This window comes from Carassius carassius, chromosome 25 (genome assembly GCF_963082965.1).
Source record: "Carassius carassius chromosome 25, fCarCar2.1, whole genome shotgun sequence".
Classification (NCBI taxonomy): domain Eukaryota; kingdom Metazoa; phylum Chordata; class Actinopteri; order Cypriniformes; family Cyprinidae; genus Carassius; species Carassius carassius.
Genome location: NC_081779.1, coordinates 28,097,880 through 28,115,492, shown reverse-complemented (window position 1 = coordinate 28,115,492; position 17,613 = coordinate 28,097,880). Strand labels below are relative to the sequence as shown.

Sequence of the window (17,613 nt, the reverse complement as noted above, 5' to 3'; positions counted from 1 at the left end):
ATAAGGACTGCTAAACAGAAAGTAAGCGGCCACTAGCTTACAAAACCCAGCACCACTGTGAAACTACTCTCAGGGAGACCTGGAGAGGCCTACTACCTGACAACCACAGTATGTGGGAGTTCGCCTTCAGAGAGGCCTGGTGAAGCCTACTACCTGATAACCACATTATGTGGGAGTTCACCTACAGAGAGGCCTAGAGAGGCCTACTACCTGTTACCAGATAACCACCTTAAGTGGAAACACAAAAAAGTAATTTGGAACTCAACTCCAGGGAGGCCTGGTGAGGCCTACTACCTGACAACCACAAAACATGGGAGCTCGCTTACAGAGAGGCCTGGAGGGGCCTACTACCTGAAAAACCATGCTATTTAGTGGAAACACATAGTATGTGGGAGCTAAACCTCCAGGGAAGCCTGGTGAGGACTACGAGCTGACAACCACAGTATGTGGGAGCTCAACTTCAGGGAGGCCTAGTGAGGCCTACTACCTGATAAACACAGTGCATGGGAGTTCACTTACAGAGAGGCCTAGAGAGGCCTACTACCTGTTCCCAGTAAACCACCCTAAGTGGAAACTCAAAATATGAAAACCATGACATGAAGGAGCTTACTTTCAGGGAGGCCTGGAGAGGCCTACTACCTGAAAACCATAGCTGATAGTGAGCCAGACTGGTCTTTGGGGCTTTGCCTTCAGGGAGGCCTTATGAGGCCTACTACCCAATAGTTCAAAAAAGCGGGAATTCAACTTCAGGGAGGCCTGTGGGGCCTGCCACCTAGTAACCACAGTATGTGGGATTTAACCCTCAGGGAGGCCTAGTAAAGCCTACTACCTGACCACTACGAAATGTGGGAGCCCACCTTCAGGGAGGCCTGAAGAGGCCTACTACCTGAAACAGTCTAATCAGCTGGATGTGACTGCTGCTGGGAACTCGCCTAACAGGGAGGTCTGGTCGAGCCTACTAGCTGATAGCGAGTCTATTCTGCTACTTTAAGCAGTTGTGACCCACCTCCGAGGAGCCCTGTTAAGGCCTACTACTCGACAGTGAGCCTTCTGCCCGAACTACCAGTGCCAACCAATGAACGTGAGCTGGCCTAGTAGCCCTATTTGGGGGCTATCCGGTCAAGGAGGCCTGCTAGGGCCAACTACCTAACTGTGCAGCCTTCGCGGCAGAAAGCGGTTACTACAGCATCCTGGTACCTAATCACAAATGCAGTGTACTCAGCAAAAAGCAATACCCTTATAGCAGGGGAGTACAAGATATGCCATTCTGCCTAGTGGAGGCCCCATTAGGGGCCTACCTACTAAATGCATAGGCGTCAGCCCATGTCAATGCTCTGGCTTCAAGGGAGCGGAGTTCAAAAACCGGAATGAAATGTAGTTTAGAACTCCCTGCTCAACCGGAGCCATTGTGGTGTGAGGTAGATAAATACAGAGCTGAGAATGGACTACTCAAAACTACCCTGAGTTAGCGGGGGAGTAACAACCATATGCCCCTGCAATGTTAGACAGGGAGCGGGCCTGCAAGTGGCTCCAAAGGGTGACAGGGATTTGTCCTACGCCCAGCCTAGGGGAGCGGGGGGCTAAATTGCAAGCCAACCCACTTCAACCAATCGGTCGAGCGATTAGCTCAACGGGCTGAGTGAAGCCAGCTCTAGAGGCCCAAACATCTCTGTTCGACAGGGTCTGACCAACTGTCACTTCGCAGAGCGAAAGATGGCCTAACCTTGCCAGACTGATCCTACCTCAGCTACCACCCTGCATTACTCTATCTTCCCTGAATGCAGAGAGGGGCGGGCCTTGGCCAACAACTCCCATTTAAGGGAGGAGGCTGAAATCTAGGGGAGGAAGCCTAACACATAATGAATGCGGCAGCTATACTTAGCAAAACGCCTAATTCGTTCTAGCCACCAACTGGGGGAGGCTTCAGGGCCCTAAAGTCAAATACTTTAATTGCTCCTCTAAGAAAGACCCCCAAGGTCTATACAGGGAACAAGGTCTGTAGAGAAATACAAATCAGTGTTAGTTATACACACAGAATTTTTAAAAAAAATAATAACCTGCGGCGTGCGGAGTGAAGACTCGCCAGAGAGTTCTCAATGAACCTGGGCTCCACCACTTTTACATGCCTAAAAGAGGCACTCACATCAACCAGTTGCTATGGCAGGCCATCAGAACATAGTTCTCATCATAAGGCCCATCCCCAGGGCTGGTGTAAAACCTGGGGAGTCAAGAAGAGGGAGAGGGCTGGTAGAAAAGGCCCTCCAGGGAGATCAAAACCCTACTTCCGCTGAGCATTGCTGCACTTGTGCTGAATGACCTCCCTTAAGTTCCTCTTCTTGCGGGAGGCTCGCCTCCTCTGCGTCCTACTCCTCCATGGAGGGGGCGCACGAGAGGCGACACTAGACCTCTGGTCCTGTCTACGGTCCTCAGACCAAGAGGGACCAGGTCCTCCCGCCTGCCTGGGCTGGGGCCCGGATCTCAGCGGTATACAGTTCTTAAATGCGGCTGAGCGCGCCTTGGCCTCCCTAAACTTTCCAACCACTGCCTCAACGGAGGTGCCAAAAAGTTTAGCAGGCAAAACTGGTGAATCAAGGAGAAGGGATTTTTCTTTCTCCCCGATATCAGCCAAGTTGAGGCACAGATGCCTCTCCGTGGCCACCATCGCCACCATTGATCGGCCGATCGCGGCAGCAGTCTGTTTAGTGGCCCAGAGAGACAAATCTGTGGTCCGGCACAACTCAGTGTCCGCCTCAGGGGACAGCACTGCCCCCTGGTCGAGATCCTGCAGCAGGTCAGCTTGGTAGGCTTGGAGCACTGCCATGGTATGAAGGGCTGCACCAGCCTGACCTGCTGCCGTGTACGCTCTGCCATTCAAGCGAGCCGTTGCTTTAAGGGGCTTGGATGGCAGAGACGGAGCTTTTAGTGTCGACACCCGCCCAGATACGAGATAGTTCGCAAACGTCTCGTCAATGGGCGGCATCGACACATAACCATACTAACCGATCCCCTCAACATCAGCGAAATTACCCCGCTGATGTCGATGAATACGGGCAGAGAACGTTTTTTCTTCCATGCCCTCTCGATCTCTGAATGGAGAACAGGAAGGAATGGAAGTTTCTGCTGAGCTGGTGGTCTATGTTCAGGAAGAAACCGATCGTCCAAACAACCGCAAACGATCTCTGGCAACTGAAGTTTGTCAGTGGTGCGCTCCATAACTTCCACCAACTCTGCGTACACAGGGCAGGATGGCTGACGAGGTTGAGGATCTAAATCATCCTCCTCAGCCATCTCTTGCCCAGCCCGAAGAGCACTCGCTGCAGTATCAGTAGGAGAATCCCCCTCTCAAGACTGTCAGCGAGCTCCATCTGGGAGCCCCATGAAGCGCGCCCTTCAGGCACCCTTTTTAAATATCCAGGTCGCACGCTCATCATTCAAGCTGATGATTCACGGCTGTCGCCGGTCAGCATGATTGCTGTGAGTTGATATTTGATTTCAGACCCCTGTCACGCCTGAGGCGTTCCCCATAACGTCGATGACGTATTGTCGAAGTTCCCTTTCGAAAGGGAACAACATAGATTTTTAAGGACGACTACTCATCACCATATTTTTTTAATCCAAGTTTGGCCAGTCTTACCATTGTTTTCATCATCTTTCAAAAACATATCCTACAGCAGGGGTCATCAACTATATTTGTCAAAGGGCCAGAATTTTTCTCGGCAGACACTGTAGGGGCCAGATACTCGTAATATAAAATAAAATTTGAATTGTATCCTAATATGTTATTATTTGATATACTAATTCTAATTCCAAATTTATGTTTTTTTTTTTTACATATTACCTGTACTGCAGTGAGCCACCAGGGGCTGATAGCGATATTTTATGCTTCATATTTGTGAGGCTGTCAAGCTGTCCATCACTGTCACATGCAGGTCTTAGTTTGTGGAGAACACTATAGAAAGGCCTTCTGAATATATTTAAATGAAAAAATGGCACTCTCAAAGAGCCTTAAGCGAAAAGTTGATTCAGAGAACCGTAGTTTTAATGAAGAATGGACTGATAAGTACGTATTCATAGTGCCTACTGTTAGAAATGCTGTACCTGTGTGTCTCATTTGCATTTTTTTTCTCGTTAGATTTAAAAATAAATAAATATGGAACGGACCCGAATATTCGTTCGGTGGGTTGGTATTCGATTTGAAAATTTGACATTCGAATATTATTATTATTTTTTTTTTTTGCACATCTGGGATCCCCCGCGAAACGGTTCTCTTTCCCCGTTTGAATAAGGCCGGCGACACACTGGCTGTGATCGTCTCAGCTGCGTGGTGTGTCCGTTTTTATTTTGGCTCCCATTTAACAGGTTGGAGTTTGCACACTGAGACACGCGTCTCAGGCGCGCTCGAGCCACGCGGAAAACCTGTGCATGCTAGAAATAGAACCGACGCGTGTTCCAGCAACGGGAGTGTTCTCTGGCTAGAGCGTAGAACAGCGGAGTTTATGGACCAAAGTGCATGTCTGAGCTTGTGTTTTGTTGCTTTGACATTGTGGAAAATAGAATAATAGAAACAAAATGTATTAGCATGTTTACCCGTTATTATTAATCTAAAGTAATCTCGTTTTTAATTTAACTTAATTTAGTTTTTTCTTTATTTAAATTTAGTTTTTTCTTTATTAAACTTTCGTTTTTTCTTATTTAAATTTCGTTTTTTCTTTAATTTAAATTTAGGTTTTTTTCTTTAATTTAAATTTCGTTTTTTCTTTAATTTAAATTTAGTTTTTTCTTTAATTTAAATTTCGTTTTTTCTAATTTAAATTTCGTTTTTTCTTTAATTTAAATTTAATTTTTTCTAATTTAAATTTCGTTTTTTCTTTAATTTAAATGTCATTTTTTCTTTAATTTAAATTTCGTTTTTTCTTTAATTTAAATTTCGTTTTTTCTTTAATTTAAATTTAGTTTTTTTCTAATTTAAATTTCGTTTTTCTTTAATTTAAATTTCGTTTTTTCTTTAATTTAAATTTCGTTTTTTCTTTAATTTAAATTTCGTTTTTCTTTATTTAAATTTTGTTTTAAATTTCGTGTTTTTTTTTTATTTAAATTTCGTTTTTCGTTTATTTAAATTTCCTTTTTCTTTATTTAAATCTACCCTTACGGTGCCAATTTGTTAGCCAGAAAAATATTAGACTACCTTAAAAGTATTGCTTAATTTAATAGACCTGTGTGTGTGCGTTTTATATCACTAGTGCAGTGTCCGTTCTTGGAGCATAAGCCCTGTCCTCGTGAGGTGCGCCGCTTCCCGCTCGCGCTGTTCTGACTGTAGTTTACTAAAAGTTAATTAATTCTGAATGTGTTGCGTCTCGCGTGTCCATCTATATTGCACCAAATGCGACACTGCACTCCCTTGTGAAGTCGATTGGATGAACGGTTCTCGAAATAATAAAAATGCAAACGGACATACAGACACAGATTCCTGCCTTTATTAGAGAGAAAAATATGTTAATTACTACCGAAGCTTCGAAGCTCAAAAAATGGTATTTGGACCAGCCCTAAACTTTTCCCTCTTACAAGGCTATTCCTGAATTCAGTATTATTCTGGGGGCCGGATTTGGCCCGCGGGCCGCCAGTTGACGTTGCATGTCCTACAGTATATAAAAGGACTTTAAGAAACAACTGGTGTGTCGTTGACCTGAACCTGAACCTTTCCTTAGGGTTGATTAGTTGTTCAACGCATTGCCTATTCAATTTAGAAAATATTCATAAAGCAAACAAGGGAAATGTAGGACTGCCGCATCTGTCTGCTCCACTTGCGACTCCTGCGGCATCATTTTGCTCTAGTTCTAGTGGAGCTGAGCAGAAACCTCACAGTGCTGCCTTTGGCAAGAGCACAGCATTCTGGGTAAACACACATCTCGCCAAACAATATGAAACATTGCCTTATTTTCTTGCACGTGTGGAAGATAACATTTCCACTCCTGACCTTTTACAAGATTCACTTGCTTTGAAAGATCAGGAGAAGACATGAAGATATTAGTCACGAGATGGTCTCTGTCCTGCTCACGTTCCACAGACCTCTAAAAGCACAGAGTGGTAAATGTGACAACACATTAAATGAATGTCATAAACATGCGATTAGTTGAGTCATGGATTAAATGAATGACTAATTGTCAACCAGGAAAATCACAACCAGAAAAAGTAATTACACTGAGTACTGAGAAATAGTACATGTATTTACTACAGGGTTAGTGGTTTGGTTTAGGGTAAATTGATTTTAATTATGCATGATGCACTGATATTGATATAGTAATAACTTGCAACGTGTAGCTATGTCATGTTTTAGTAAAGTAACAACTAATGGTTTATTAAATAACTAGTTGCATTTGTATGATAAATTATCAAATAAAATAAATAAATAAATAGTTTCATAACTGGAACTCAAGTGCCAACATGAACACTATTGCAAGCAAGCAAAGAAAATAATGTTTTGTCAGGTAATATAGAGTGATAAGTTAGCAATTTATTTTAGGCTTACTGATCCTGTCAGCAGTTTTTGCCATGCTTACAGTTAGTCTCCATCAGCAATCTTCAAATCTGCCAAACTGAGCATCATCTTACTGTACTAAACACCTCAGCAGTACAGGTTTAACAGAAATGTATGCCAGAATACAGAATACTGTAATAGTAGATATAACTGGTTGTTTTTAAATATTAATGTAACAAAAAAAAATGCTGATAGAATAGCATAGTCATCTGTTATCATCATCCATCCAACGGTTACTAGATAAACCTCAGAGTTGACTGATTTGTCTTCAATCTGGGATGCTTTGGTATCATTTCAATAATGCATCACCAAAACAAGTCAGACGCATACTGAGACAGACAGACAGACAGATCTTCAAAGCGTTTATCAGATGGAGTCTATATATTAAAAGATTTGTATGTGTCAACAAGCAAAAAAAAAAAAAAAATGCTGTGTAAAAATCTGGAGTCATTTTTTGAAAGAAGTCTCTCATGCTCACTAAGGCAGTATTTATTTGCTCTAAAATATAGTAAAAACAGTAATATTATGAAATATTATTACAAGTCAAAACAACTGTCTTCTGTTTAAATATATAATAAAATGTTATTTATACCAGTGTTGCAAAGCTGAATTTTCAGTAGCCATTATTTCATAGTCAACTGATCCATCAAAAATCACTCCAATATGCTGATTTGCTGCTCAAGAAACATTTATGATTATCACAATTTAAACTGAAGTGCTGCTTTTTTATGCTTTTTTTTTTACACATTTTTTTTTGTTGAATGTAACATTTTACAGAACATAATTAATTTGAATTATATATATTTTTTAAATAAATAAACAAACAATGTCACTTTTGATCAATTTAATGAATTAAAAAGAAAAGAAAAGAAAAAGTGGAGCTGTCCATGGTGCTGATCATTGATCTTCTGTATACAGTACTATGCAAGCCTGGTCAAACGTCAATAGTTTTAGTGCAATTACAGATTCCAGGAAAGTTTTTTTCAAATCTGTAGTGGAAAAAATAAAGGTACTTGTGCATTCTAGAGCCTCAGGCAATTTTTTTCAAATGCAGGAATAATGCTTTTATCAGCCTAAAACAGCATTTTGAGAATAGAGCTTTAAACTGTCCAGGTGTCAAACAGAAGTTAATTTATACTGGCAGAAACAAGAAAAAGTAAGCAAATTGTATTTAAAAAGATGACTTGTAGGATGGTTATGCGTCAAAATGTTGTAGAGTAAGAGAGCTTGTTCTAATTATTAACCCTCAGTAACAGTAATAGTAGGATCTTAACAAAAATGATTGCTAATCTTAAAACAAGTTTTGTTATATTTTCATCACAATGTATCCCTCTTTTCTCATAAGAGTGCATCCACGCTGAAACAGAACAAATCAACTCTTTAAATGCACGGGAAAGCTCAATACTAGGCTCGCAAACATGGGCAAACGTCTCTGTGTGTCATAGGTCAGCAGGTGTGTGAGAACACCGGAAGCATGAGAATGGAGAAAAATAACAGCGCAGAGACGGACACAGGATTTCCGCTCTCATTCACGCCTGAGTGAAGCAACAGATTAAGTAGCAGCACATAGGGCACAAAAGCCAAAGAAAGAAGTGCCTTTTTTCTTTCTTCTTCCCCCAGAAAATAAATATATCTAAGAAGGCGACTGCTGGAACTGAGAGATGGAGTGATATCAGTGCAAAAGGTCAGCCGCAGGAAGTGGACGTGGAGAAAGAACAAGGGAAATGGAAGACAAAGTCTCAGTGGATAATTGTCATTCATGATGGCTGTTCAGATCAAAAGTAAGTACCCCACGACTCTGACAGGAGAAAATGTCCACCTTTGTTCACCGTTCTGACCTGGTCATACGCCTCCCACTGGGATGGAAAAGGTCAGTGAGTGTGTGTTTCTGTGTGTGTAAAGCAACTGAACTTACAGCAGGGGTAGTTTAACAGCACTATATCGTCCAGGCCGATGTAACCCTTCTGCTCCGATGAGACTGTGGCTTCAAAAACGATCTGCAAGGAAACAGATGAAGATGTGAGACGGAAAAAAAGAACAACAAACAGCCAGGGGTGAAAACACTGGCACAAAAGATTTTTTACAGTTTGCAGTGTTATAGAAATTGTACCTAAAAAAATTTAACGTATGTAATAATGTAATGTGAACAAGGCATGATGTGAATATAACCAGTTCTGCTTAGCCCACGAGCAAGACTTGAACCAGTGACAGCCTGCGTGAGAAGTAAGCATGCTAACACGGACACACTAATATAATTACTATTATATTTCAATGACAAAAATAAAATAAAATAAAATAAAATAAAGCCCTTTGACCAGTGAGATATGAGATTTTACGTATATTACTTAAATTTGGATTACAATAGTAGCACACCGCTGTGATCCTTTTTAAGCCAGATGTTCCCACATTAGAATTATAATCACTACAGTTGTGTTTTGCATTGAAGCATATGTGCTTTTTTTGTGTTGCTTTTTTCATTTTATTCTTGGTGTGATCCGGCATCTTGTGTGAGTGATTGAACTGTGTCTGTTCCCAAAGGTATTTCCCATGCCGCCTCTTGCTTCAAGCAGATACATTATTCTTTGCTCTGTCAATGAACAATACAATCTTGGCTAACGCAACTACATAATTGATCTCTTACATGCATTTCTGCCTACCCACAAGGTAGCGTTTGCTCATGTAAAACGTTATGCGGGTGTTCGGTGAGCTAAAGGCATCATGATTCAGCACAACATTCACCCTGTTTTGACCTACCGATGAATTCGACTCAAGACTTGCACTCTGCTGAGAATACAGATCTTGCTCTCTAGTGGCCAATTACAATGCAAGGACCCCACATCACTCATCCGTTTATACAACCTTTAGCCAATCTGCTAACAAAGAGAAGACTGCCTTCCCAGCTGTTTCATTGTTGGGGAGGCACAGATAGCTGATAGATGTCCTACCGCTCAGAATCAAACAACAAATGAGCTGGCAGCACTTACAGCCATCCAATCAAAGCAGAGCTGCATGAGACGTGATGGTGCAGCAGGGCTTCTGTGCATGCTGTCCTTATCTACACAAACATATTTAGCCATGTTTGCTAAAGCAAGCACAACTATTACTATCGCTCATAATCAGAGTTTTGAGCGAGCCATTAACCTCTTAAAGTATTAAAATTCAGGCCGTAAGAATTGCTCACAGCGACCACATAGTACCAGGTAAACCAATCGAATTGTGGCAGTGATGTACATGCAAGCATCACTCACATTTCTTTAGATGAAATGTTTAAATCTAGTTTCATATTTACTTCTGTGTAAGACATGGAGCAGATCAGCTGCTGATTCAGGTCTGTACTATTTTGGTCGTCTTTATGCCCCCCAAACTCTGTCTGGTTAAGATTTGACACATCAGTCACAGAGATGGGATGCCAGAGAGGGAGAGACTCATTTGGGGAGGGGGAGTGATAGACAGGAAAAGAAAGAAACAACCAATGACGTGTGCTAAATAAACTGTTACTGTTAAAACTCTATGGGAATCAACTGAACACACAGCTTTGCACCAAACTGACTTTTATAAAAGTGGGGGCAAGAGACTTATGTTAATATGAGACTAGTGCGATCAAATCACCTATTAATTGTTTGCAAATATGTTTTTAAATATGTTTTAGAAATATATATATATATATATATAAAACAGAGAAAGAAAGAGAAAGAGTATAATATTTTATAAGATGATTAAAGCAATTTATTTTTTAATAACAATATGGTAGTCATTTAATGAGACTATTATCACTATTCCAGTATCAATTGTATGTTTAAATTAATGATTTGAATTTCACGATTTAATTATTATAGCTCACTATTTTGCACATCTTTTTCAAGTCAACTACATAAACTATTAGTTTGGGGTCAGTAAGATTATTTATTTATTTTTAAAAAAATGGCAGTCGATACTTCTACTCTGTTGTGTTTTTAAACTGTTTGTGTTTCTATTTTCTAAAGAATCCTGAAGAAAGAAAGAAAGAAAGAAAGAAAGAAAGAAAGAAAGAAAGAAAGAAAGAAAGAAAGAAAGAAAGAAAGAAAGAAAAGCACATTTCAAACATAAAATATTAAGTATCAAACACAGCAGGGATAAATTACATTTTAAAGCATATTAAAATAGAAAAAAGTCATTTAACACCGTAATAAAATTTTGCAATATAAATGCTTTACTGTATTGTTGGTCAAATAAATTCAGCTTTGGTGAGCATATGACAGAAAAGATAGAGAAAAAAAAGAAAATAAACATTTAAAAATCTTACTGACCCCAAACTTTTAAACAGTAGAGGAGAGTATAAATCACCCAGACAGTCATGTAATATTTATCATCTTTATGGATTAAAAGCATCTGCACAATGAGTATATGCAAATGAAATGACTCTCTCCAGAGGGCACCTCGGCCCAGGAAGGAAAAGGGGTTAGTGTTTCGGGCCATTGTGCACATCCCTGATGTATATACAGTATGTGTGAAAGAAGTATGCACAAAACATTAGATGAAACAGAAGGGCTGGTAGCATTGTTAATATTTGATAAAGGCTCCTTGTCATCTCCAACACCTACAGCACTGACAGCAGCACAATACACATCAGACGGAGAAAGGTGGATTTTCAGATCTGCACGGTGTCTCACAGTGCCTGGCATTCATTGCTCTTATTTCCTGTATTCAACACAACAAATGTCTGGAGCATCAACATGATAGAGATCAAAATACTGCAGACAGGAAACAATTGCTGGTTGGCACACAAGCGGAAGCTTCTCATTTACACCAGTGGGACGCTGTCGCATACCGTGTACGGATACGTTTTATCAGGGCAAGCTCAGGAGCGCAAACACAAATAACAGAAAAAAGTCCTTTTCATGTCTTACAAAAGCCTTGGAAAACCAAGGAACATTGACAATGCCATTCACGTCTCGCACAAACCCCTGGTGAACCTCTGAGAGGCACTCATGCATCTCGACATGAATTGGACCACACGCGCTTTTAAAACCCTGTCAAAACAAAACCACAAAAGCTCTCTGTAAGGTTTCAGTGAATGTTTGTACATGGGGCATTTGGGGGACCTTATTCATGTATCTGTTGACAATCATGCTAAAACATATACAGTTGGTGTTTCAATGACTCAAATCTGCAGTGGGACTTCAATCTGTCTGATCTGCTGAGTCCATTAGCAAAGCATGTTAAAAACATGTCCGATTTCTTGGCTCATTGAGCTGGATCATGAACGGGAAGCAACTGAAGGCACACATTAACAAACATATACAGTATGCAAAGCCTGCGCCCCACAGTGTCTCCATCCAGGGTACTGTGGCTGAGCTTTTAGAAAGCGTTTACCTTGAATTGATTGAACGTTTGATTTGATTTATCTGAGCAGCTGTGCTCTGAGATCATTCCACAACACAAATGATGTTTTAAACTCGACTGATCAGCCAGCAAAACACGCCTGTACTGGGCAGCTAAAATGATGGAAGATAGAAGCACAAAGACAAGTGAGAGCCAAGAGAAGAATGCTGGGAATGGCACAGTAATGGGACAGTCATGTACAAATAGTTAAGCGGGCCGAAGATAAATGATCATCTACTGGGCAAATGTTTGGAAAAGAGTCAAAGTCATTCCTAAGCTCATTACAACAGCCAGATTGTTACAAAACCCACTGAATATATATAAACCGTTTCTTTATTTCTCTTCTCTGTTGTTATTCTTGTGTTTTTCTCTCTATTGGTCGTTTCGATTTCAATTAGCCAAATAAATGTAGCCTTGGTGCACAGAAACAATGATTTCAAAAACATCTTGTATATCTATATATTATGAAGTATGATGGCTTTTAAGATTACATAAATGTGACCTTGAAATATCATGAAAATACAAAAAAACTTTCCTTTCCAGATGGCCCTTGAAGCCGTATTTTCATGGTCGTAGTTTTGTCACAGACTCATTCAAGGTCTTGGACAAGATTTTTTCCCTCATGTGTAAGTCGCTTTTCAAAAAGCTGCTAAATTAACAAAACTTAGTGTTAAAGGGTTAGTTCACCCAATAATCAAAATTATGTCATTAATAACTTACCCTCATGTTGTTCCAAACCCGTGAGACCTCCGTTTATCTTCGGAACACAGTTTAAGATATTTTAGATGTAGTCCGAGAGCTCTCAGTCCCTCCATTGAAAGTGTGTGTACGGTCTACTGTCCATGTCCAGAAAGGTAAGAAAAACATCATCAAAGTAGTCCATGTGACATCAGAGGGTCAGTTAGAATATTTTGAAGCATCTCGTTCACGAGTCAAGAACAGTTTCTGTCAGACGTGTCCGATTCGAGAACCGAGGAGCTGATGATACTGCGCATGTGTGATTCAGTGTGAAGCAGACTGACACACAGAGCGCATGAACCGAACTGATTCTTTTGGTGATTGATTCTGAACTGATTCTGTGCTAATGTTATGAGCCCAGGTAAACCGAAGGCTTGAATCAAGGGCAATCATCGCCAATGACGCCATTACGTCGAGTGCAAAAGAACCGGTGAACCGTTTTCTTCAACCGGTTTATTGAATCAAACTGTCTGAAAGAACTACTGGTGATCCGAAAACCGATGCAACCGGTTCTTGACTCGTGAACGAGTCATTATCTGGCTCGGCTCGGTGTTCATCTTCAGTTCTCTCTTCACAGCAGTTCAGTCAGTGTACTGTTTGAGTGCATGAATTACTCCGGGATATTGGTTTGTTTTAACTCAGAGGGAAGGTCAGCCACATTAAAAAAGTTAACAGCTTAAGTCATTTGTGGATTAATGAGTATTGGAGACGAGAACCGTTTAAAACGATTCAGTTCGATTTGGTGAACTGGTTCAAAAAGATCTGGTTACATCGAATGATTCGTTCTTGAACCGGATATCACAAACTGCTTTGTTTTGAACTGTCTTACAACAGACAACAGAGAAGACAATGCTGAATAAAGTCGTCGTTTTCTTGTTATTTTTGGACCAAAATGTATTTCCGATGCTTCAACAAATTCTAACTGAACCTCTGATGTCACATGGACTACTTTGATGCTGTTTTTCTTACCTTTCTGGAGATGGACAGTAGACCGTACACACAGTTTCAATGGAGGGACTGAGAACTCTCGGACAAAATCAAAAATATCTTAAACTGTGTTCTGAAGATGAATGGAGGTCTCACGGGTTTGAAACGACATGAGGGTGAGTTATTAATGACATAATTTTAATATTTGGGTGAACTAACCCTTTAAGGTTCAGGTGTCGGTTGCACCAGCTGTAGGCAAGTTACAGCTTATCCTAGTTTTGTTGTAAATGGGAAACTTATTCACTACTAAATATACTTTGATGCACATTACACTTAGTTGAATCATAACTCTCCGTATAAACCGTAGACTTAATTAAAAACATGGATGTCCATAGTGTCCATTATGTCACACGTACTGTAGGTTTCTTAAAAGCATTTTTGATGCCTAAATTTGGCAGAGCCTACTATTTATTGATTCTTATTCATTTCTTTTAGAGTTTTTGAATGTTATTTACACATAAAAATAGCTTCCCTATAGACTAATGTTATTCATGATTCAGTAGTAGAAGTTTTAATGGAAACGTATTTTTACCGTTAGTTGTGTGAGGCAGAAGAAATTAGAATGAAGGATAAATTAAAATCCATAGTATTTAAACAAGTTCTGCTCCTGTACTTGAAGGCTTCTATTGGATCATTTATGGTAAACTTCAATCTTACGAACTTCTAGCTATGTCCTGCCTTACAAACAACTGGTGCAACCAAGCAATGTATAGATCTATTTAAACACTAGCTAGTAGTTACTAAGCCTCTATCGTGGACTTAACGTCCTGATTTAAGTAAGAATTCACGAATGGCTGGTGCGACCTTACCCTGAATCCTAAACTAAACACGTAACAGCAGAATCAGTTTTGCTGACGGTCATGGATTTTAGAGATGAGGGCTGTTCTTCAAACAGATGCTAATTTTGCAGACTACTCTATTCACATGCATCTGTGACTCATGAAGAAAAAAAAACAGTGTTAATAACTGTTCATAAAAGTGTGCAAAACTTACCGTATAGCATACTACTACTGGGTTGCAACAATTCCAAGATGAAGTTTTATATCTGTATGTTAGTTTCAAAACATTAAGACTGGATTGCAACAAATGTAAAACTAATCAGCATGTTGAAGACGTAGACTGGTGGAGTATTTGCATGCTCAGTACACGAGTACATCTGGACAGTGTTTTCTCTACTTCCTGTTGGCCTTCTGTAGCAAATCGTAGCTCCGTGTAGCTGTTTTTATTTTATTTTTTTCTCTAGAATCTTTATCTTACTATCACTCTCTGTTTTTTAAAGTGGTAAAATATAACTTAATTCACACCATATTTCTGATATTATCGATCAATCTTATCAGATTAACTTTGATCGTTCACTTTTATTTTATTTCCGTGAGTGCAGTACACCTGCAAAGCGTTAGCACTCATTAGCTTGTCATTAGCGTTTTCATTCGAACCTATCGCTGTTTTCTTTTCTCCTCTCCCTCCAGTTTTTCACAAGTTCATCAAACAACCGCAGTAAGAATTTTCATCAAGCACGGTGAGTAATGGCTTCTCCTATCATTGTTTCTTGCACCTCTTGCCACATGTACAGTTTATCTATCTCTGTCGCTGATGAGGGATTCACATGTGTTAAATGTAGGGAAATAGTTAGGCTGACAGAGAAGATTTCAGAATTAGAGACACGCATCCAAACTTTAATTGAGGACAGTAAAAATGTTAGGGCTCTAGATACGGCTTTGGATGCGTCTAGCTCAGGGATTCCTGTACATTGTTCGGTTCCGGAAACAGAGCCCCAGCAGCAGGGCAACTGGGTGACGGTGAGGCAGCGTAGTCGTGGGTCAAAACACCGCTCTTCTGTTCCGATCAAAACATTAAACAGGTTCTCCCCACTCAGTGATGCACCCACTGAGAAACCTGATGAAAGTGCTCTAGTTATTGGTGATTCTATTGTACGGAACGTGAATATAGAGACACCAGCCACCATAGTCAAATGTTTACCGGGAGCCAGAGCGCCTGACATCTTGGCAAATTTAAAAGTGCTGGCTAATGCTAAACGTAAATACAGTAAGATTGTTATTCATGCCGGCGCTAATGATGTTCGACTTCGCCAGTCGGAGATCACTAAAAATAACATTAAAGAGGTGTGTGAACTTGCAAGCACGATGTCAGACACTGTAATATGCTCTGGTCCCCTCCCTGCTTACCGTGGTGATGAGATGCATAGCAGATTGTCATCACTCAATGGCTGGATGTCTAAGTGGTGCCCACAGAATAACATAGGTTTCATAGACAATTGGACGAGCTTTTGGGGCAGACCTGACCTGTTTAAAAGAGATGGTCTTCATCCCTCCTGGGGTGGCGCCACTCTTCTCTCTAGAAATATGGCAAATAGTCTTAGTGTTTATACTTGACTAACTGGGGCCCAGGTCAGGAAGCAGACAGACTGGCTAAACCGACCGTCTGCTAGCTGCCTCCCGTCACAGAGGTCAGTTAATTCTCAGCACATAGAGACTCTTTCACCTAGATATCACACTATAGAGACTGTGTCTGTTCCCCGAACTAGAAAATACAAAAAATGTCCAAACCAAGTTAAGATTAACAATTTAATTGAGGTTCAACAAATAAAAAACAGAAGCAATATGGATAAACAAATGATAAAGCTTGGCTTATTGAATATCAGATCCCTTTCTACGAAAACACTTTTTGTAAATAATATGATCACTGATCATAATATAGATGTACTCTGTTTGACAGAAACCTGGCTAAAACCTGATGATTACATTATTTTAAATGAGTCCACCCCCCAAGATTACTGTTATAAACATGAGCCACGTCTAAAAGGCAAAGGTGGAGGTGTTTCTTCAATTTATAACAACTTTTTCAGGATTTCTCAGAGGGCAGGCTACAAGTATAACTCGTTTGAAGTAATGGTACTTCATATAACATAATCCAAAGAAACAAATGTTAATGATAAATCTCCTGTTATGTTCATACTGGCTACTGTATACAGGCCACCAGGGCACCATACCGATTTTATTAAAGAGTTTGGTGATTTTACATCCGAGTTAGTTCTGGCTGCAGATAAAGTTTTAATAGTTGGTGATTTTAATATCCATGTTGATAATGAAAACGATGCATTGGAATCAGCATTTATAGACATTCTGAACTCTCTTGGTGTTAGACAACACGTTTCAGGACCTACTCATTGTCGAAATCATACTCTAGATTTAATACTGTCACATGGAATTGATGTTGATGGTGTTGAAATTATTCAGCCAAGTGATGATATCTCAGATCATTATTTAGTTCTTTGCAAAATTCATATAGCCAAAATTGTAAATTCTACTTCTTGTTACAAGTATGGAAGAACCATCACTTCTAACACAAAAGACTGCTTTTTAAGTTATCTTCCTGATGTATCCAAATTCCTTAGCATATCCAAAACCTCAGAACAACTTGATGATGTAACAGAAACTATGGACTCTCTCTTTTCTAGCACTTTAAATAAAGTTGCTCCTTTACGCTTAAGGAAGGTTAAGGAAAACAGTTTGACACCATGGTATAATGAGCATACTCGCACCCTAAAGAGAGCAGCCCGAAAAATGGAGCGCAGCTGGAGGAAAACAAAACTAGAGGTATTTCGTATTGCTTGGCGGGAAAGTAACATATCCTACAGAAAAGCATTAAAAACTGCTAGATCCGATTACTTTTCTTCTCTTTTAGAAGAAAACAAACATAACCCCAGGTATTTATTCAATACAGTGGCTAAATTAACGAAAAATAAAGCCTCAACAAGTGTTGACATTTCCCAACACCACAGCAGTAATGACTTTATGGACTACTTTACTTCTAAAATCGATACTATTAGAGATAAAATTGCAACCATTCAGCCGTCAGCTACAGTATCACATTAGACAGTGCACTATAGACCCCCTGAGGAACAGTTCCACTCATTCTCTACCATAGGAGAGGAAGAATTGTATAAACTTGTTAAATCATCTAAACCAACA

At 40.0% G+C, this 17,613-nt stretch overlaps 1 protein-coding gene across 10 annotated transcripts in view; it reads right to left on the bottom strand.

The window, feature by feature from the left end:
* Positions 1-17,613, bottom strand: part of LOC132104528 (receptor-type tyrosine-protein phosphatase U-like) — a 281,009-nt gene that overhangs the window by 120,591 nt on the left and 142,805 nt on the right. For all 10 annotated transcript variants that reach the window (XM_059510078.1, XM_059510079.1, XM_059510070.1 and 7 more), the window contains exon 4: positions 8,451-8,532. In XM_059510078.1, the coding sequence (XP_059366061.1) occupies positions 8,451-8,532 (82 nt within the window). The remainder of the gene's footprint in view (positions 1-8,450; positions 8,533-17,613) is intronic.